This window comes from Entelurus aequoreus, linkage group LG16 (assembly GCF_033978785.1).
Source record: "Entelurus aequoreus isolate RoL-2023_Sb linkage group LG16, RoL_Eaeq_v1.1, whole genome shotgun sequence".
Classification (NCBI taxonomy): domain Eukaryota; kingdom Metazoa; phylum Chordata; class Actinopteri; order Syngnathiformes; family Syngnathidae; genus Entelurus; species Entelurus aequoreus.
The window spans coordinates 20087820-20111059 of NC_084746.1; the positions used below are offsets into that span (position 1 = coordinate 20087820).

The 23240-nt window shown below is 40.0% G+C and overlaps 1 protein-coding gene across 3 annotated transcripts in view; it reads right to left on the reverse strand.

The window, feature by feature from the left end:
* The window catches only part of plcg2 (phospholipase C, gamma 2), a 189044-nt gene that overhangs the window by 19099 nt on the left and 146705 nt on the right, over positions 1-23240 (reverse strand). For all 3 annotated transcript variants that reach the window (XM_062022352.1, XM_062022351.1, XM_062022350.1), the window contains exon 29: positions 5585-5724. In XM_062022352.1, the coding sequence (XP_061878336.1) occupies positions 5585-5724 (140 nt within the window). The remainder of the gene's footprint in view (positions 1-5584; positions 5725-23240) is intronic.

A 23240-nucleotide genomic window follows, 5' to 3' on the forward strand; every position in this document is an offset into this window, starting at 1 on the left:
CCCATCCCCGTGATCGCCCCTGGGAGGTGGGGGGAGCGGTGGGCAGCAGCGGTGCCGCGCCCGGGAATCATTTTTGGTGATTTGGCTCCCAAAATTTTTTATAGTCTTTGGTATGACTCGGCCGGGGTTTTGAACTTGCGACCTGCCGATCTCAGGGCGGACACTCTAACCACTAGGCCACTGAGATGAAAGAGGCAAACCAAATCTCAACAGCTTTCAGTTAGCTATAGATTTTGAGAGTACAATGCGAATAACTATAACTTTACAACTGTTTGCTGTGAATAGTGTTGAATAATAATTAGAAATAACAGCCTACATTAATAATTAGAATAAGAGCCCATATGTAAAGTGTTAAAAAGAGGAGAAGTGTGATTAGGCCTGGCGCTTAGAGCATGGCCTTGTGTGTTTGTTGTGACTAGGTTGGATAACCAGTCGGAGACAGGCAAGGCAAGGCGGGGCAGCTTTGTTTGTGTGGCGTTTTTTATGCACAGGGTAGACTCAAAGTGCTTCACAGACAACAAAGTGAAATAAAGAAACTAAAAGCAAAATTAAAATGCAGACAATAAAAATAAAAACAGTGCGGACGTTAAAAGTTAAAAGATTAAAAGATTTAGCTGAAAGATAAGGAGAAACGTGAATAAATACATTCTTTTGTTTTGGAGAGTATCACGCACAGCGGGAGGTCAGAGTGCAAGCATGACAGCTTGCTCGCGCCTACTGATAGACAAATGATAGTTTAAATTAATTTATAGATAATCTTTAAGTGAATTAAAAGGGTACTTAAATACACATGAAGTAGTACGTATAATCTTTGAATTATGGTTATTGATTGACATTTAATGGGATAGTTAAGACTGTGATTTTAAAACGTGATATGCAAAATTGAACTAACCGAGAGGATATGAAAACGATGGGTGTACATGTTTTGAGTTCCAAATTCTGGAGGGAAAAAACCTCAACAAAACGTAAAACCATACAGACGGACTTGGGTGGTAGTCACGGAGATGTCCTAGGTCAAGCTAGGGTGGAAACTGTTATGCAGCCGGGGGACTGCCAACTTCTCTGAACAACACAAGCTCCAAAGTTGTAGCCAGAACATGCTCACAAAAAATACAGGTGTGACAGAGGACGCCCACAGCAGGACGAACAGCAGGATACAAACAGACCCCTGCTGGACATAAGTGTCAACGGACAATGTTCAACACAAACTTTGAAGCATTCCTTTGTGGTCAACCTGCACACACCTTGTAATGACCTGCTTACGAACTGTGCCCTGACAATTTAATACCGCACAGAAGGAACTTCCTGATGTTGCCTGACAGCACGACATCAGCTGACCACTACTGGGGACGCCTCCCAGGAACGAATGGAGGACGGGGACTGCTCCAACTGTCCTAGCACTGGCTGACTGAGGTGCGTCCGTGTGCCCTGCCACCCAAACCGCCAAAGTGTATGATCACCAATTAGACGACTCATAATAGGAGCCTTTTGACTCTTACATATGGTGGGACTCAAGGTATGGCCGCTCATGTGAACTATCCTTACAACAATTAGCATGGTATAAGATGGACAACTAATGACCCACATTGTTCCTTTGCTCTCTGTCCTGCCTACGAAACCAAAAATTTAGGTCAAATGATAAAACAGGGCGTAGCTGCCGCTGATTGGACCTATACGCAAATACCACATTTTTAATTATTTCGGTTGTCTGTTAAAAACATAGCTATTGGCTGCAATTTGGACATTCCTGCTGTAGGCTACAAGGAGCTAGCAGCTACACAACAGCTGAGCTAAAATAACAAATTTAAGCATATAAAATATTTATAGTTGCTTATTACATACACAAAGTCGCAGAGAGACAGAAGTCTGTAGAAAGTATTCAGTAACAAACGTGTCTGCATCATTAAACTTTCTACCACAGGAAACATACTGAACAAATACAGCAGTTAATGTCAGACTATAATCTGGGATACCTTGTCTTTTAGAGACATGGTTAAAACCCACAACACCTTTCGTTCTAATTAATGTCCCGGGGAACAACATTACAGAAAAAACAGATCGAGTGACAAAGGGGGGAGGAATTATGATTTATGAAAGGGAAAACATTAAAAGTAGATCAATTTGAGTATGTTAAAATTTAAACTACATTTTCCTCAGAAATGTATTTCAAGGTAATTGTAGTATACCGACCGACCACAGCTAAAGCCATTTTTATCGATTCATTTTCAGACATCCTCAAACAGCATAGTATGAAAGAAGTAACGTCATGGGAGACGTTAATCTGGACTGGTTAAATAAGACGCGTAGAAAGAAACTTAAGGATATTATAAACGGCTTCTACAATGATACAAAGGATAAGCAGTCGTACTATAATTACAATTGGATGACAAAAATCAAAGAGATCATCTGTAAATACACTAATACAAAACAAGAAAGAAGAGTGCTAAAATAAAAATACCTTGGATTAATAAAACAATTTGGATTCTAATAAAGACAGCTCTGAAAAGAGCAATTAAAACAGGTCTAAATACAGATCGTATGATTTTAAAAGTTTGGAGGAACAAAGTTACAATGTTTATGCGGAAGTCTAAGGCTGACTTTCACTTAGAATTAATCAAAGCTGCAAAAGGGAACATTAGAAAGTTATGGAAAACCAGATACAAACTTACGGAAAGAGAGCAAACAAGAAACAACACTATAACATTAAATATCAATGGCGCTACTATCGCAGACAGTCTGGACATAAGTAATAATTTTAATGAACATTTCATCCAGTCTGTACAAACCCTGAATAAAAAGTCCCTCAAAATCAGTGCAAATAATTGTCATTTATTCAGGATGGACTAATTTTAGAATTAACAAATGAAACAAAGTTAAACAAAATCTTCACTGCATTATCAGACTCACGATCTAGAGATATATATATGGGTTGGACACTATCTTCCTAAAAACATATAAGGATTGTATTATTGCTCGTATAGCAACAATTGATAAATAAATCAATAACGGAAAACCCTTTCCCTACCACGTCGAGAAACTGCTACTATAATTAAATCCATAAAGCAGGAAATAAAGAAGACCAGAACATGTACAGACCAGTTAGCCTTATAACAAAAGGAATAGAAAATTTGAAGTTAAAAAGTGGCTTTGGAGCAATCAAGGCTGCTCACACGGTCACTAAGATGGGCATTATGTTGACACATCAACTTAATGTGTAGTATATTTATCCATGAGAGCATTTTTGTTGTAAATTGTGAGGTATGGCTGTTAAAATCTTGGTTGTTGTTACGAATGATGACAGATGTGAACAAGAGCATGTATTGTCTTTGTGTGATGATTTAAATAAGGTGTGGTTGTATTGTATATTAAGAATGTGTCCATGAAGGGGCATTTTATGACTTTTCCTAAATTTGATTACATGCTACAGTATGATTATTTTTTGATTAATTATTGATTATTATGAATGTATATATTTATTATGATTAATTAGTGTCATAATTTTATTGCTTGATTTTTGGATCCCTTTAATTTAGGTAGCCAGGGACTGCAGATGGAAAGTAGCTATTTAGATATAATCTGGTACAGAACATATCTGTTTCTGAACTTAATGTTTCTGTGCATTGTCCCATCATAGATAGACTAAATTAAATACAACTATTTAGTGAATTATTGAGGCCACAATAATTCACTAGGTGTTGTAAAATATCAAAGTACTATTGCAAAAGCGAACAGTGACCTCAAACATGACCTGTCCTCCGCCTCTGTTCTTGCTGCACTTGACTGTCAGCTGCCTTTTCTTTTTCTTGGATGTTTTTGAAACTACTACTACTACCACTACTACTACCACTACTACTATTACTATTACTATTACTACGACTAACACTGTCCCTGTTTCAGGGACAAAGGGGGGAGGTGAGTTTGGATTGGGTCAAGTTTGAGCGTGTTGAGGTTTTATTTAATCGATATGATCAATCCGGTACAAGGATAAAGGAACGTAATGATTTAGATTGACAAGTGCAGTGGTTGGCGGAAGCAACCCCAACCTCAAAGGAGAATGCCAATTCAGTAATTAAATGTTTTGTGAATGATCTAATATTCCGACATGGTTTCCCCAAAAAGATTAGGTCAAACAACGGCACCCATTTTAAGAAAACAGGTTATCATCTTCAGTCACAAGATCAGCACTTCCCAGGACCAGCAGCTTCCTAGGAAGGCGGAAAGACCATGAGACCAAAATGGTAAGTTTGCAAAATGTAGAATTTGTGTGCCAGTTCCTCTGTGCAGATTTGAGGATGAAAGCAGCCACCCCAGATTCCCTTGCACTCGGTAAGAGGGGCACGGTCAAAGCCAATCCAGGACCAACACCCGATACCTGACTGGGAGGACCCCAAGGAGAGAAAACACCTAGCCAGCAACGATGCGTCCATCAGGACTCCAGCAGCTGTGGAAAGGAGGTGTCGGGAGTGCCGAAGTAGCGTGGAGGCTTTGAAGCAAGCCGAGGGCCTGGACCAAAGCCCCAATGCCCCATACTTTGCCCCAGCCTTCACCAAAGCCCCCATGACCCCAAACTTTATCTCAGCTTTCCCCAATTTCGGCCAGCACGCACTGGCCACTGAACAGTCTGCTCAATGGACTGAGCCACACCCCAAAGAGATACAGACTGTTTGAGTGGATCTCTTTCTTCACCAAGGCAGCCAAAAGCCCAACGAGGTGTCGGCAGGTCACCAGCCTGAGGCACCACCGAGCCATCTATACGAGCACTAATCGAACATGGACTCATACGAAATTCAGTTGTGTGTTCAAAATCAATTGGTAATTAACAATATTGGTATCTACATTCATTGCAAATTCCGGAAAAAATATTTTTGCAAATGTCTTACAGTCATAAGTCTATATACATTCATCTATTTATGTTCAATGATGTTCATGATCAAAGTATTTGTTATTCCTTTACTAAATAAAAGGGTAGGCCAGTAATTGTGTTCTGTGAGATGGTTTTACTGCAGGCTGGTAACAGCGATCGCTCTGAAGGAGGGTCATAGATGGAATTTTTGCCTCGTATAAAAACATTGAGGTTTTTGCCTCTATCTGTGGTAGAGATTTAACTTAGTGGTCTACATCAGAAATTGTTTTGGTCCAGGGTCTTAAGACCCTGGACCGGGGATGTAGTAGAATTTCTGACCTTTGACCTTTATTTCATGTCTGTCAAGAATGTATGCTCATTTTGATTTATCTTCTATTCTGTGTCCCCGGCCGGGTGTGGGACAAAAGTGAATTTTAAGTCATGCCAACCTGTCTACAGAATGTGTTGACTGTCTAAAGGATTCGAGTTGTTATGGAACAGATAGGGAAAACAAAAAAGACATTGACGCACTAACAAGAGAGATAAGAAAGGGATAAAGTCAAACGAAGAGAGTGTTTTGGTAGCGATTATTCCATGCTGTCGGGCGCGCCCGGGGGAAAACTTTCTGTGTGCTCGACAACTCAACCCAACCATTGTACCATTTGATTATGAGTAAAATAAAACTCTTGTGTTAAATCTACTTTGGTTCTCATTGACAACCTGGACTTTCCACTACAGTACCTTAAGTAGGATGTTGTACTTGAGCTCTTTCTTCTCCCGCAAAGGGTCGTAGTTTTCTGAGCGCAGGAGCTCAGGTTGTAGAATGTAACCAGTTTGTCCATTCATACTGAAGAGCGCGTGGTTCAGCTGGGTGTATTTATCTAGAGGAACATATCATAATCATTATCAAAATCATTTAATCATTGACAAGTAATTCAAGTCCATATAAAACTGTTTGGATAACGTCATTGACATTAGAAGTTAGTATCAACAGTAAGTGTCAACAGTAAATGGTCAAAGCAGTTCACCAAAATATTGATCTTCTTGAATTTCTGATGATCATAGTAATCACAAGTGTTGAATACATTAAATCATTACCAACCATTGTTCTGCCTCAGTTATTAAGATTACTTTATTCAGTGTGTGTTATTTCCAAGTCATTTCAATTGGTTCTGTTAAGTGAGCTGTACCTTTAAGAAACCCGCAGATAGGTCACATGCTTAGACTCCGGAAAGATTTCAGACAGGTGCGCACAACTCCGCTTCACTCCTCGTGTTTCTCAGCAAACAACTATCATATCTTATGCTGTTAGTGGCATCGTTGGTATGTACCCATATTTAATGTTTATAGTACACAATGAGTCATATTTAGCTGCGAAATGTGTGTGTTTTATGATGTTAGACCATCTCTGATTGCATTACCTGTTCAGGTCGGCTAACTTTCATTTGTTGTCATCTGCCGCCATCTAGTGGACGTTTGTTGTACTGTTACTTAAGACAATTTAAAACAGTAGAAAGCTCACCTGTCACTGATAATATTAATCATAACAACACATACAGTGGTGTGTGACAAAGTTAAACTTAGATTTAATTCAAATGGAATACTTGATAATCTGTGGTCTGTGATATGACATTATTAAGTTCATTTAATTCATGCATTTACATTTACAATGTATGTGTCTTACAGTTTCACCCTTGCAATTGTCAATAAACCTGGCCTCCATCAGTCAACCTGGTGTTCAGAGTTTTGATGAGCGGAAGGTGTTGAACTTACTGCCTTCGTGTACAAGTGTGCTTAAAGAAGGCAGGATAACCATAGCAAATAGCAGTAGAAAGTTGTAGTTTTCGGTTATCAGTTAGCTTTATCTTATTAGCAAGAAGCATTTACTCCTTCTACAGTATACACATTCCCACATAACTAAAAAACAAGCTGAAATGACCACAATCATACCATAGTATACAAGAGGCACAAAGCATATGGCAAACAGTTGCATTAAAGGCCTACTGAAACCCACTACTACTGATAGTTTATATATCAATGATGAAATCTTAACATTATAACACATGCCAATACGGCCGGGTTAACTTATAAAGTGACATTTTAAATTTGCCGCTAAACTTCCGGTTCGAAACGCCTCTGCGGATGACGTATGCGCGTGACGTAGACCGGGGAACACGGGTATGCCTTCCACATTGAAGCCAATACGAAAAAGCTCTGTTTTCATTTCATAATTCCACAGTATTCTGGACATCTGTGTTCGTGAATCTGTTGCAATCATGTTCATTGCATTATGGAGAAGGAAGCTGAGCAAGCAAAGAAGAAAGTTGTCGGTGCGAAATGGACGTATTTTTCGAACGTAGTCAGCAACAACAGTACACAGCCGGCGCTTCTTTGTTTACATTCCCGAAAGATGCAGTCAAGATGGAAGAACTCGGATAACAGAGACTCTAACCAGGAGGACTTTTGACTTCGATACACAGACGCCTGTAGAGAACTGGGACAACACAGACTCTTACCAGGATTACTTTGATTTGGATGACAAAGACGCAGACGTGCTACTGTGAGTATGCAGCTTTGGCTTCTAAACATTTGATCGCTTGACCGTATGTGCGCAACTTTTTTTTGCGTATGTACGTAACTTTTTTAAAATATATAAGCTTTAGGAACCTTGGGTTAGGTGAACGGTCTTTTGGGCTGAGTGATTGTGTGTGTTGATCAGGTGTTTGAATTGTATTGGCGTGTTCTATGGAGCTAGGAGCTAGCATAGGAGCTAGGAGCTAGCATAACAAACACGCAGGTGTTTTTATGCAGGATTAATTTGTGGCATATTAAATATAAGCCTGGTTGTGTTGTGGCTAATAGAGTAAATATATGTCTTGTGTTTATTTACTGTTTTAGTCATTCCCAGCTGAATACCAGGTACCGTGAGTATGCAGCCTTGGCTGCTAAACATTAGATAGCTTGACCGTACGTGCGCGTCACGTACGTAACTTTTTAAAAATATATAAGCTTTATGAACCTTGGGTTAGGTGAACGGTCTTTTGGGCTGAGTGATTGTGTGTGTTGATCAGGTGTTTGAATTGTATTGGCGTGTTCTATGGAGCTAGGAGCTAGCATAGGAGCTAGGAGCTAGCATAACAAACACGCAGGTATTTTTATGCAGGATTAATTTGTGGCATATTAAATATAAGCCTGGTTGTGTTGTGGCTAATAGAGTATATATATGTCTTGTGTTTATTTACTGTTGTAGTCATTCCCAGCTGAATATCAGGTACCGTGAGTATGCAGCCTTGGCTGCTAAACATTTGATAGCTTGACCGTATGTGCGCGTCACGTACGTAACTTTTTAAAAATATATAAGCTTTATGAACCTTGGGTTAGGTGAACGGTCTTTTGGGCTGAGTGATTGTGTGTGTTGATCAGGTGTTTGAATTGTATTGGCGTGTTCTATGGAGCTAGGAGCTAGCAGAGGAGCTAGGAGCTAGCATAACAAACACGCAGGTGTTTTTATGCAGGATTAATTTGTGGCATATTAAATATAAGCCTGGTTGTGTTGTGGCTAATAGAGTATATATATGTCTTGTGTTTATTTACTGTTGTAGTCATTCCCAGCTGAATATCAGGTCACCCCCGGCTCTCACAGCATCTTCCCTATCTGAATAGCTTCAACTCCCCACTAGTCCTTCACTTGCACTTTACTCATCCACAAATCTTTCATCCTCGCTCAAATTAATGGGGAAATTGTCGCTTTCTCGGTCCGAATCTCTCTCACTTCATGCGGCCATCATTGTAAACAATAGGGAACTTTGCGTATATGTTCAACTGACTACGTCACGCTACTTCCGGTAGGGGCAAGCATTTTTTTGATCAGATACCAAAAGTTGCAATCTTTATCGTCGTTGTTCTATACTAAATCCTTTCAGCAAAAATATGGCAATATCATGAAATGATCAAGTATGACACATAGAATAGATCTGCTATCCCCGTTTAAATAAAAACAATTCATTTCAGTAGGCCTTTAAAGATAGAACATGGGAACTAGAACTCCACATTTCTGTGTGAAAATAGAAGAAACCAAATAATTTGAGGAATAAGACTAATTCGGCAATATATTCTGTCATGCTGGTTGACTTCAAAGCTCTTCTCATTTCGCATGACTCAGCAATTTACCACTCACACCGCTCAACATTCAGGGATTAGTGATAGAAATAGTAGATTCATTTAAATACCTGGGTTTTCGCCACAGCAACAAACTGGACACAACTCAAATGCCCTGTACAAGAAAAGTCGCCTACACCTCTTGAGAAGACCAAGGTCCTTTGGGGTATGCGGGTCACTACTGCGCACTTTTTATGACACTGTTTTGGCTTCTGCGTTGTTCTACTGTATGTCATCATTTGTTAGGGTGGGGACAGGATGGTCAGAGACAGGAACAGACTTAATACACTGACTAGGGGAGCTGACTCCATCCTCTGCTGCCCACTAGACAGCATTGAAGAGGTGGTCGACAGAAGGACATTGACAAAGTTGACATAACAAGGCTTTCCCAGGTCAGCTGTAAACAAAGTCACTCCAACGTGTCTTGAGTCTTCATTGTAGCCTCTTACTGGTCGGACGTGCCCTAACAACTCCCGGAGGACATCCTAACCAGATGCCCGAGGCACCTCATCTGGCTTCTCTCGATGTGGAAAAGCAGCAGCTTTACTCCAGCCATTCCCAAATCTCTAAGGGAAAGCCATGCCACCCGACAGAGGAAGCTAATTTTGGGCTCGCTTTTGTCTGTGAACCCAACGCTTGTGACCATTAGTGAGGATAGAAATGTAGATTGACCGTCAATTCACTACAACGGACTTGTGCAGAGTCCGCATCACCGCACCACACCATCACCGCATCGATCCATTTGTAGATCTAACGATCTTCTCTTCCCTCACCCGTAAACTAGAACCCCTCTACGCCCTGACTGCACCTACAAAGTCTGTCCATAAAAGTAATGAACAGAATCGGTGACAAAAGGCAGCCAATGTGAAATCCAACCCTTGCTGGAAATGGGTCCGACTACCAAGCTCTGACACGATCATATAGGGAGTAGATCACCGCAATCAGACTGTCCGATACCCCATATTCCCAGAGGACTCCATACAGGACTTCACGAGGGACACGGTGCAATGCATTTTCCAAGTCCACAAAACACTGATACACTGGTTGGGCAAACTCCCATGCCTAGGTCAAGGATCCTGCCGAGAGTATAGAGCTAGTCCACAGTTCCACAACCAGGACGAAAACCACACTGCTCCTCCTGAATCCGAGGTTCAATATAGCCTCCGCTCTTGTACACCTGAGCAGACCTTACCAAGAAGGCTGAAAAGTGTGATCCCACGATTTTTGGAACACCCTCCAGTTCCCCTTTTTAAAGAGAGGAACAACCACCCTTGTCTGTCAATCCAGAGGCACCGCTTCCAATGCCCACGCAATGCTGCAGAGTCTTGTCAACCACGACAGCCCCAAGCATCCAGATCTCGTCCACCCTTGGGGCCCTGCCAGCGAGGAGCTTTTCAACTACCTCGGCAACATCAGCCCCAGAGATAGGAGAGCCCACCACAATATTGGGGCGGCATAGCTCGGTTGGTAGAGTGGCCTTGCCAGCAACTTGAGGGTTCCAGGTTCGATCCTCGCTTCCGCCACCTGATTCAGTGCCGTTGTGTCCTTGGGCAAGACACTTCACCCACCTGCTCCCAGTGCCATCCACACTGCTTTAAATGTAACTTAGATAATGGGTTTCACAATGTAAAGCGCTTTGAGTCACTAGAGAAAAGCGCTGTATAAATATAATTTACTTCACTTCCCTTCCCAGTCACTGCTTACTCAAAGGAAGACATGTAGTTGGGATTGAGGAGGTCTTCCAAGTATTCCTTCTACTAATTCATAACATCCAACGTCGAGGTCACTAGCACTTCATCCCCACCATACACAGTGTTGACAGTGCACCACTTCCTCTTCCTAAGGCAGCGGGTGGTGGTCCAGAATCTTTGCGAAGCCATTTTGAAATCATTCTCCATTCTCCAAACTCCTCCGATGTCTGACTTTTGCTACGGCAACAGCCAAAGCTGCACTCTGTTTAGCCTGTCGATACCTTTCAGCTGCCTCCGGAGTTCCATGAGCCAAAAAGACCCGATAAGACTCTTTCTTCAACCTGACAGCATCCTTCATATTTGGTGTCCACCAGCGGGTTTTGGAATTACTGGCACCAACTACCAACTGATCAACCGCATTGATAATATAGGCACAGAACATGGCCCACTCAGACTCCTTCAGAACATGTTTGAAGCTCTTCTGGATGTGGGAATGGAAACTCTCTCCGACGGGAGACTCTGCCAGCCGTTCCCAGCAGACCCTCACAATGCATTTGGGCCGGTCAGGTCTGACCGGCATCTTCTCTTACCATGGGAGCCAATTAACCTGGTGATTGGTTCTGCCCCTCTCCTAACCAGAGTGTTCAAAACATGGGACTGCAAGTTCGACGACACAACCACAAAGTTGGTTGGGCCGCAGTTTAGTGATCAACTGCGGCCCAATTGTCCTGGTGCCAGGTGCACATATGGTTATGGTTGAACATAGTGTTTACATTGGACAATCTATGATGAACAAAAATGTCAAATAAGTAAACACCACTCGGGTTTAGATCTGGGCGACAGTTTCTTACAAATCACAAATCTTCAGGTCTCACTGTCGTTGCCAACAAGCGCTGAAGTCCCCCTCTCGATTACTTCTTCTAGGGTATAAGTCTGCAACCTGCGGTTAAGGAGGCACATGCAGATGTTTTATCCCTGTGTTGTGGTTCCAGCTAGTTTAGGTTTCTGTGTACTGTGGTCACCATGCTGTCTTTTGAGGTACCGTCAAAAATGTTTCAAAATTCTACATGAGCCTTTCAATTTCTAAGGGGGGTTTCTGATGAGAAGCTTGTCATAATTTAGCTTGGTAGCTTCCTTTGTTGCTAACAAACAATGGTAACGAAAGAGGGATTAGGTGTCATTGCAATTGGTGCTGTTACAATACTTGCAAACAAAGAAGGCATTTTTGCAAAGGTAAGCAGTATGCTTATGATTGAATCGCATCAACACAGGACCAGTACTAAGAGCCAACCGAATACAGCCTACAGTCGCTGCTATGCAAGATTGGACTTTTTTTTATGTGTACGTCACGCAACACAAGAAGATTTGGATGGGAGCAACAGACCTCGCCTTAATGCAGCACCATAAACAAGTTCTAGATAGTATAGAGCAAAAGTACAGAACCATGGAAGGAGAAACATGGAAGGAAACAACCAGTGTTAGGCATAATGCCGTTACATAATAACTGCACACAACTTTCAATACAATGAGGAAATAATTTAACAATAATCATGTAATCCCGCAATACCCTGTTTCATTCCCTGTATTAACTAATAACTATTTTTTATTTCTATATATATAGTAATTTGCCTAACACTGGTGACAACAACAGCCATTACAAAACAAAAATCAATTTTTGACAAATTATTGGGTGGCAACAGGTATGTGTCGTTACCTAGGTAAACAATAGGGAAAACTAGAAAAGAAAACAGTAACAAAATGCAACAGTAACATGCAAAATATGGGGGGAAAAAAGAACAAAACAGGAACGTAACGTGACAATACGTTAAAGGAAACTGTATATGTAGCATTAACTTCAATATAGGGATCAAACAGGTTTTGTGGACCCAAGTGGATTTGATTTGGTGGAAACGGGCCCAAATGGCTCTTTTGATTCAAAAGTTTGCCAACACCTCCCATAATGAATACATAATAAAACTAATTTCACATCGATAGGTGAGAGGCATTATTTATGATTTAGAATAAACTTTCCTGAGCACCAAGACGAGAAAGCAGCTCACCAGCCGATGATGTCAACATAGTCATACAAGCTCTAGCTCTCTGTGATCATGGCGCCGCTATAAATAGTTTTTCTGCGTTAGCACTTATAATAACAATATATACCTGTATAACAACAATAGCTGGTTCAAATTCAAGTCACAAAATGTAAATACAGTGTTGTTGGCAGTTTTTGGATGGCTATTTAGGCTTTATGGGCGGAATAGAGGACCTCCCATAGGCTCCATTGTAAGCGCACTTTCGCTTGCATTTATTTGCGAGCTAGAATTAATTAAAAAACATACATCATAATAATTGTGAATAAAAGGCAAAATCCCCCCGCCCTCAATAAAGTGAAGTTCCCCTTTATTAACCTGTGGTTAGGCCTGGGACAATAATAAGTCATTGAATTGAATTGATAAATTGCCATGTTTTTGTGTTTGTTTTCTTTGTCTCTTAAATTTCAAACAGGGTACAAGAGGTTTCACTCTTCATTGCTCTCAGCACCTGAGCCCGTTCGTTCAATAGCATGATCCCAGATCACGCCATCCTAGTCATGTCCGTTGTGTCCTTGGGCAAGACCTTCACCCTTACTCCTTATTGGTCGTGGTTAGAGCCTTACATGGCAGCTTCTGCCATTAGGCGTGAATGTGTGTGTGAATGGGTGAATGTGGAAATAGCATTGGCGTTGTTAGGCCTATTTTAGGGGGGCTGTAGCCCCCCTAAAATATTCTTAAGCCCCCCTAAATAATTTGGTGTTATATTTTATTTTATATTTTTTTATTTTCTTTTTTTTACAAATACATGCCGACATTTTCATTATAAAGTGGCCCGAATATGAGTTTAAATAAATAATCATATAACCTGTCATCCATTTTCTACCGCTTAATCCCTTTGGGGTCGCGGGGGGCGCTGGAGCCTATCTCAGCTACAATCAGGCGGAAGGCGGGGTACACCCTGGACAAGTCGCCACCACATCACAGGGCGTATGAAAGACTTAATATGTATATATATATATATAGGAAAAACCCAGTGAAGTTTTGTGCTCGTGCGCTACGTTCGCTCGCATCCTGTGCATCTCCTGGGGGCTAAGCCCCCCCCTGTCCTTAAAAGCTAGTGACGCCCCTGGGAAATAGTGTCAAATTGCTTTAAGTGTGTTGGCCCTGCGATGAGGTGGCGACTTGTCCAAGGTGTACCCCGCCTCCCGCCCGAATGCAGCTGAGATAGGCTCCAGCGACCCCCCGCGACCCCAAAAAGGGACATGAGGTAGAAAGTGGATGGATGCTTTAAGTACTTTGAAGGTAGAAAAGTGCTATACAAGTATAATCCATTTACCATGTGTATATCATAAGATTTTTTGTTAAAATGAAGCCAAAAAGATATTTGTTTTGTGGTCCCCATTATTTTGAAAAGTACTGAAAAGTATTGAAATAGTACCAAAATATTGGTATTGGGACAACCCTAGTTTACATTAACTGTTATTATCTTTTATTGGCTCGCAAGTCTGTTTCATCCGAGTATTCATTTTAATTATTATTTTGTTATAGTAGCATCCGGTGTTTCAGACTTAGTGCACCAGCCGTAGACAATAGCCAATTAAATGGTTCCGTCTGTCAATTATCACACTGTACCTTCAATCCAAATTATTAAAGGGGAACTGCACTTATCTGTGTTGGCTCTGCGATGAGGTGGCGACTTGTCCAGGGTATACCCTGCCTTCTGTCCGAATGCAGCTGGGATAGACTGCAACACCCCCCACGACCCCGAGAAGGACAAGCGGTAGAAAATGGATGGATGGATGCACTTAAGCCCTCTAAATAAACCTCCAATTCTGATTAGTCGTTCAATGTAATATACCCAGAAGTATTTTTTTTTTTGCATGTTATCTCTTTAAAATATGCATATCCTCTCAAAGTATGACTTATAATAGCCACAAACTGGAAGAATATGTTTTTTAATCAGGATACAATTTAAACAAAACATTTCAAAGGTTTTATGGAATAATAAATTAAAATTATACTATGAATACAAATAATACATAAGTTTGGAAATGAGTGATTGATTGAAACATTTTAGAAAAAACATGTCATGAAATTATATTTGGAAAATGCCAATAAAGCCCTTTCAATGTATTAAAAATAAACTGAGTCAATTTAACATCTTGAATAGATTGCATTTTACACCCTCTCAATTGTTTAAAATGGCTACATTAGATAGCAGATTAAATATAAAGGCAGCTAAAGGAACTATTATTCATTTACTTTGGAAATGTCAGAGAATACGAGTTGTGGCTGTTGTAAGGCACGTAAGGTCCATGCGTCAAGACAGTTGCTAATGTCAGCCAAGTTATAGTAAGATGGCGCCCCCCGTGGCTGACGTCTTTGCGTCGTCCTCCCGACAACAGTTACGTTTTTTATTTATTATAGTACTAATTTGCATCCTAAATGCAAAGTTTTTGCACGCGAGATATAACAGAGATGCACTTCTGGACATTGGAAAAGCTCACCATGAACTCACTTATAGTCTGACGGACTTCAACTTTCTGCTACGACGAGAGCCAGCTAACCACAAAGCAACAACAACAAGGCGGCGGGGCAAGAGAGCAGGGCTACATGCTAGGCTAAAGGCTAGAGCAGGGGTCACCAACCTTTTTGAAACCAAGGGCTACTTCTTGGGTACTGATTAATGCGAAGGGCTACCAGTTAGATACACACTTAAATAAATTGCCAGAAGTAGCCAATTTGCTCAATTTACCTTTAACTCTGTTATTATTAATAATTAATGATATTTATCTTTGTGGAAACACTGATCATCTTAATGATTTCTCACAATAAATATATATAGAAACAGATAGATATCAATATGCAACACTTTATTTTTATATTTTCTCTAAGTGCACATTTTTCAAATTGAACATTTTCAAATGATCACTTCTAAGACAGTCTTGTGAAATCACAATATCCCATTTTAACTAGCTAGCCACTAACATTTTTTTAACAAATCATGAATTACTTTGCACCATGTTTGTACAAATAATAACTCATGTAAAATACAAAAGTAAACTTTTAAATTTTTAAATCATGTCACACTTTGAACTGGACACCAAATCTGTTATCTGTTTCTTTGTCAGTTAGTGGGAAGCCTGGCATTGCATGCTGTTAACTAGTGTGTTGTACTCTGGTGTGTAACTTGACACTGCAACTCTGAGTGAGTCTTGCAGATGTGCATCAGTGAGGCGTGTTCTGTGTTTGTTCTTGATGAAGTTCATGTCAGAAAAGGCTGATTCACAAAGATAAGATTTTTCCTCATTGTTTGCGGAACCTTCTTAATCTTTTGGACATATTTTCACAGCAATCTGGCCTTAAGCTTGATTATGATAAATGTAAAATGTTAAGGATCGGAAATCTAATGGGAACGTCCTTTCGAAAGGAATGCAAAGTGCCTGTTTTGTGGACAGATGGACCAGTTAACATACTTGGTGTTGTTGTCCCAGAAAATCTGGAAGATCTAGGCTCAGTAAATTATGATAATCGACTAAGAAAGCTGGACAAAATTATGCAATTATGGAAAGGTAAATCCCTAACCTTGTATGGTAAAATGTCTATTGCCAACTCGTTAATTATTCCTCAATTTACTTATTTGTTTTTGTCATTACCAGCTCCATCACAAAACTTTTTTAAGATTTATGAGCAGAGGGTCTTCGATTTTGTCTGGAACGGCAAACCAGAAAAGATTAAAAGAAAGGTTTTGTACAAAGAGTATGAATATGGGGGCCTGAAACTTCTCAACCTTGAAGATATGTGTCTGTCTTTAAAAGCATCAATTGTTCCAAAGATGTATTTAAACATTGAGTGGTACACAAATGTCCTGTTGGACAAAAAACATGTACTGTATCAAAAGAAATTGTATCCTTTTTTACAAGTGATCCCCTCCCAGAGAGTCTGCTGGGAAACATGGCGGGGTTCATAGAGGAAACAATCCACTCATAGTGGGGTTTTCCCACATCAAGAAGACCATCCAGACACACTGGACCCTCTACAGTTTGCCTACCGGCAGAACCGGTCCACTGAGGATGCAGTCAACACCGTCATCCACACCACCCTCACCCACTTAGAGGGCAAGGACACCTATGCCAGGCTATTATTCATTGACTACAGCTCTGCTTTTAACACGGTCATCCCACAAAAACTCACTGCTAAACTCCTCACTGTTGGTCTGACACCGCTCTCTGTGACTGGGTCCTGAACTTTCTCACAAACCGGCCCCAGTCAGTCAGAATCGGCAACCAGACATCAGGCACAAAGGTTCTAAGCATAGGGACCCCCCAAGGCTGCGTGCTGAGCCCCCTATTGTACACCCTCTTCACACACGACTGTGTGGCCTCCCAGAACAACACCAGTATCATCAAGTTTGCAGATGATACTTCGGTCATCGGACTGATCACCGGGGGAGCTGAGGCAGCGTACAGAAGGGAGGTAGCGGAACTGGTGGCCTGGTGTCAGGATAATAATCTCTCCTTGAACACAGACAAGACCAAGGAGATGATTATTGACCCACGGAAAAGGAGTACCCACTACACACCTCTGTACATAAGGGGGACAAAGATGGACAGGGTGAAAACCTTTAAATTCCTCGGGACCCACATCAGCGAGGACCTCACCTGGGATCACAACACCCAACAAACAATAAAGAAAGCCCAGCAGCGACTGTACTTCCTAAGAAGGCTGAGAAAATTTGGCATGCCACCCAAAATTCTCAGCAACTTCTATAGAAGTACGGTTTAGAGTGTCCTTACCAGCTCAATCACGGTCTGGTATGGAAACTGCACTGCTAAGGACAGGAAGGCACTCCAGCGAGTGATTAAAACTGCTCAGTACATATCAGGAGCAGCCTTCCCCTCACTACAGGACATGTACTCTACCAGGGCCACCAGGAGAGCACACAACATCATAAAGCAGTGGTCCCCAACTTTTTTGTACTTGCGAACCGGTCAACGCTTGAAAATTTGTCCCACGGACCGGGGGCGGTGAGGGGGGTTGGGGTAAATAAATAAAAAAATTAAAAAAAGTTTTTTCTTTTCTTTTTTTGTCATAAAGAAATACAATTATGTGTGCTTACGGACTGTATCCCTGCAGACTGTATTGATTTATATTGATATATAATGTATATATTGTGTTTTTTATGTTGATTTAATTTTTTAAAAATAAATTAAAAAACATTTTTTTTTTTTTATTTCTTGTGCGGCTGCGGTCCGGTACCAATCGGTCCACGGACCGGTACAGGGCCGCGGCCCAGTGGTTGGGGACCACTGTCATAAAGGCCAGTACACACCCCCAGCACAGTCTCTTCAGCCTCCTACCATCAGGCAGACGATACAGGAGCCTGAAGTCCAGGACTACGAGACTGACAAACAGTTTCTACCCACAGGCCATCAGGCTTCTGAATGCTAGCTTGTGAATGCTAGCCCCCCCCCCCCCCCGTTTTACTTTTCTTTTTGAACAAAAATGGTAAATTATGGTATAGCGCTTTTCTACCCCTTTTTAAGGAGCCCAAAGCGCTTTGACAGTATTTCCACATTCACCCATTCACACACACATTCACACACTGATGGCGGGAGCTGCCATGCAAGGCGCTAACCAGGACCCATCAGGAGCAAGGATGAAGTGTCTTGCCCAAGGACACAACGGACGTGACTAGGATGGTAGAAGGTGGGGATTGAACCAGTAACCCTCAGATTGCTGGCACGGCCACTCTCCCAACTTCGCCACGCCGTCCCCCAAAAGACAGCTACCATGACCACCCCCGAACTGTGAAACCATCATTGTAGACACTTTTCACCTTTGATCACTAAAGACACTTTAACTGCTGCTGTGACCAAATGTCACCTCCATATTTATACTGTTGACTGTCAATCAGAATGTGCAATAATGTTATGTTACTTACTGTGCCTTGTATATACATTTTTATTTTTTATTTTTATTTTTAGCTAAGTACCGTGTGACTTGTTGAAGGGTGGACTAGCAAAGTAAGATTTTCATTGTACGGCAAACTGTCTGTTTAACTGTGCATATGACATTAAACAATCTTGAATCTTAAATCTTGAATCCTGAAGTTAGCTCGGGGTCGTGTATGAAACAAGCTCAGCTTCCCCAAAGTTTTGGCCCACAGAGCCGTTTGATATTGCTGTCACGCGGAGTGCCGCAATGGAGGCAGCGTTTTTCTCGCTTTCAGACCTTGCAACACCTCTCATATCCAGTTTGAAAGCCAGAGCGGAAGAAAAGACACACACTGACGACGTGGCAATTTATCAATGACCGATAACGTTATTAGGGTCATTTTAATGTATCCTTTGATTGACTGATGTATTGACTATAGGCCAAGTGCTACAAATTGTATTACATTTTAATGCCTCTGAGCATTGCTTTTAATGCCATTTAAGACCCTAATTTTCGCAAAATCCATTTAATGACTTGTAATGCTTTTTAATGCTTCGCGGAAACCCTGTATACCGTATTTTTCGGAGTATAAGTCGCTCCGGAGTATAAGTCGCATCGGCCGAAAATGCATAATAAAGAAGGAAAAAAACATATATAAGTCGCACTGGAGTATAAGTCGAATTTTTGGGGGAAATTTATTTGCTAAAACCCAACACCAAGAATAGACATTTGAAAAGCAATTTAAAATAAATAAAGAATAGTGAACAACAGGCTGAATAAGTGTATGTTATATGACGCATAAATAACCAACTGAGTACGTGCCTGGTATGTTAACGTAACATATTATGGTAAGAGTCATTCAAATAACTATAACATATAGAATATGCTATACGTTTACCAAACAATCTGTCACTCCTAATCGCTAAATCCGATTAAATCTTATGCGTCTGGGGCCGTATTTATCAAGCGTCTTAGAGTGCCATTTTACACTTAAGTCCTGAGAATATGCAAAATTTAGTCCTACTCTCAAACTTAAGAATAAAAGCTTTTTATCAACTTTCTTAAGTCTAAGAATCATTTCAACTCTCCACGATATTTAAGAAACCTTCAGAGGTGTCTTAAGTGGTTAGGAGTTGCCAGCAGCAACGTGCGCGAACGTTCAGGGAGCGGAAGGATGTCCTGGATTTGTTTGATGACGAGCAGCTGATCAAACGGTATCGTTTAGACAGAGCGGGTATTATTTTTGTCACAGATTTAATAATTTTCGATTCCTTGTTGATTTCTGCATGTGGCTGCAGTGGGCTAGTATATATAGAGCCACCCACACCAGTTTCAAATTAGTTGCCTAATTAATGAATTGGAAAGAAAATGTTATGAGAGTAGCGTATGTGTGTGGCCGAGAGAAGAGAGGGAGCCGTAGCGTGAGTGCCGGCGGGGACTAGTTTGTTTTGTATTATTTTGTAGTTTATTGTCAAAATATACACTCCCATTGTCCACTTAAATATTTCTAAGATATTTTTTTATTCTTAGACAAGGGATTCCCTTCCGTGATTGGTCATTTCTATGGACACAGAAATGACGTCACCTAAAATTCCGTTTACGGCACATAGTAATGTCGTAATTCAGCTCTGAGTGTGACACTTAAGATTCAGTCCTACACTTCGCTGAAAGTGTGAGTAAGACGCTTGATAACTAACTTTTAAGTGCAGCTTTCAGCGAAGAATTTATTTACTCTTAAGTCAACTCTTAACAGACTTCTTAGGAGTAATTCTAAGAAGCTTGATAAATACGGCCCCTGGTCTCTTACGTGAATGAGCTAAATAATATTATTTGATATTTTACGGTAAATGTGTTAACAATTTCACACATAAGTCTCTCCTGAGTATAAATCGCACCCCCGGCCCAACTATGAAAACAACTGCGACTTATAGTCCGAAAAATACGGTACATTTTCTAAATAAAGGGCACCACAAAAAATGCCATTATTGGCTTTATCTTAACAAAAAATCTTACGGTACATTAAACATGTTTCTTATTACAATCGAAGACAAATTGTGTCCATAAATAAAATAGTGAACATACCAGACAACTTGTCTTTTAGTACTAAACAAACAAAGGTTCCCAGTTTGTCTGCTGACGTATGCAGTAACATATTGTGTCATTTCTGATTCTATTATTTTGTAAAAGTGGTACAAAATGGATTAATAATCTACTTGTTCATATACTGTTACTATCTGGTTATTTTCTGTTTTAACATGTTCTATCTAAACTTCTGTTCAAATGTAATAAACACTGATTCTTTTGTTGTTTGGATACTTACATTAGTTTTGGATGATACCACAAATTTGGGTATTGATCCGATATCAAGTAGTTAAAGGATCACACATTGGTCATATTTAAAGTCCTCATGCGTCCAGGGACATATTTCCTGAGTTTCGAAAAAAAACAATATAAATTTTAAAAAAGTAATAAAGATTTTGTGACACTAAATGATCGATGAAATCATTGTAGTATTGACTAGATACGCTCTTGTACTTGGTATCATAACAGTGGATGTCAGGTGTCATTCCACTCATGGCATTTGTTTACATTGAGGAGCGCGAGCCTGTTAGCTGTGAGCTATTGTATCCTCCAACGGTGTGTAGTGAAACATGTTTAGCTATTCCTCATCCTGCAGGGATGATACTTGTAAGAACTTTATTTGTAGCCATGGAGGCGAGGATTAGTGATTTAGATGTATAGTGTAGCTAAAACACTGCCGACTGCAGATGGACGTTAGCCGTTAACTATGTTTTAAAGCGTGTTATAGCTTCACCTTTATCGTTAAGTTTTTAAGCCAAAATGCATCCATTCTCCCCTTTCTGTCGACACACTGTGTCTGCCTGTAAGTACTCCGTGATTGTGCGTTGCTGAACATGCTCCTTTGCTCGTAAAACCAGCAATGACACCACGTGACAATGGTGAGCTGTCATGCGCGTTTAACAAAAAAGAAAAGAAAAAGGGAACCGGTATTTTTTAGAGGCGGTATAGTACAGTTTATGATTCAATAATACCGTGGTACTTTACTAGTACCGGTATACCATACAACCCTAATAGGTACTCAAAGTGTTCTGCGTACAGTGTACACCGTATTTTACAATTATTTAATGTGTTCTTTGTACAGTGTAACTAATTCAGATGTTCATTTCGATACTATTTAGCTTTAAGTTCCGACTCACGCTAAGACTAAATTCTATCACGGTCCTAGTAACTTTTCAATCAAGAGGTCATTACAGTTGGTTAAAGTCATCACAAATGACGTCTCTTTGTATGTTTGTTTGTTTACATGTAATACGGTGAACTTTACTGTATATAATTTATTTCCTCCACAATTGATCTCAGTTGGTAAAAAAGTCTACCAGAGAAACTTAGAGTTCAAGTCACATCAAGGCTTCAATGGAGTTGTGACTATATGCATAATTTGGTCCTGTGACAAAAGTACATGTTTGAACACTAACCCAACTGCATTTAAGTGCACATCAAGTATCTGTTTGTTTTTGAGTTTGAGTTTGAGTTTGAGTTTATTTCGAACATGCAAGCATACAACATGATACATCACAATTTCCAGTTTCTTTTCAACATGTTCGAAAAGGAGTAGGAAGAAGCAGAGCTTATTTAATCCTACCCCTTTTCTTTACATAACAGTTGCAAAACTTTTTGTTCACTTCCTGTTCACAATTTTTTCACAATAAACTCCATAAGTAATTACAATAAAAATAAATAAATAAATAATAGTAAGAATTTAATAATAATAATTGGTGAAGTAAGTCATATTTCATATGATGAGATAAGTAAGATTACTTTAAGAATGAATGAATGGATGGATGAAATAAATTGAGAATGTTTGTCATGGTTCTTCTTCATTGTACTTTGTAAACACTTTAAGTTTGAAGAGTTTCTTGAAGTGGATCATATTAGTACATTGTTTGATTGCTTTGCTTAATCCATTCCATAATTTAATTCCACATATTGATATACTGAAGGTCTTAAGTGTTGTACGTGCAAACAAATGTTTTAAATTACGTTTTTCTCTAAGATTATATTTCTCCTCTTTTTTTGAGAAGAATTGTTGTATATTCTTGGGTAGCAGGTTATAGTTTGCTTTGTGCATAATTTTAGCTGTTTGCAAATTCACTATGTCGTGGAATTTCAGTATTTTTGATTCAATAAATAAAGGATTTGTATGTTCTCTATATCCAACATTATGTATTATTCTAACTGATCTTTTTTGTAACACCGTTAATGAATGAAGTGTACTTTTGTAATTATTTCCCCATATTTCTACACAGTAGCTCAGATATGGTAACACTAGTGAGCAGTAGAGAATATGAAGGGATTTTTGGTCTAGAACATGTTTTGCTTTATTCATTATTGACGTGTTTCTTGCAACTTTATGTTGTATATTTTTTACGTGAGATTTCCAGTTCAATTTATCATCAATCATTATACCTAGAAATTTGGTTTCGTTTACTCTTTCAATTTCTATTCCATCTATTTGTATTTGTGTTTGACTTTCTCTTCTACTGTTACCAAATA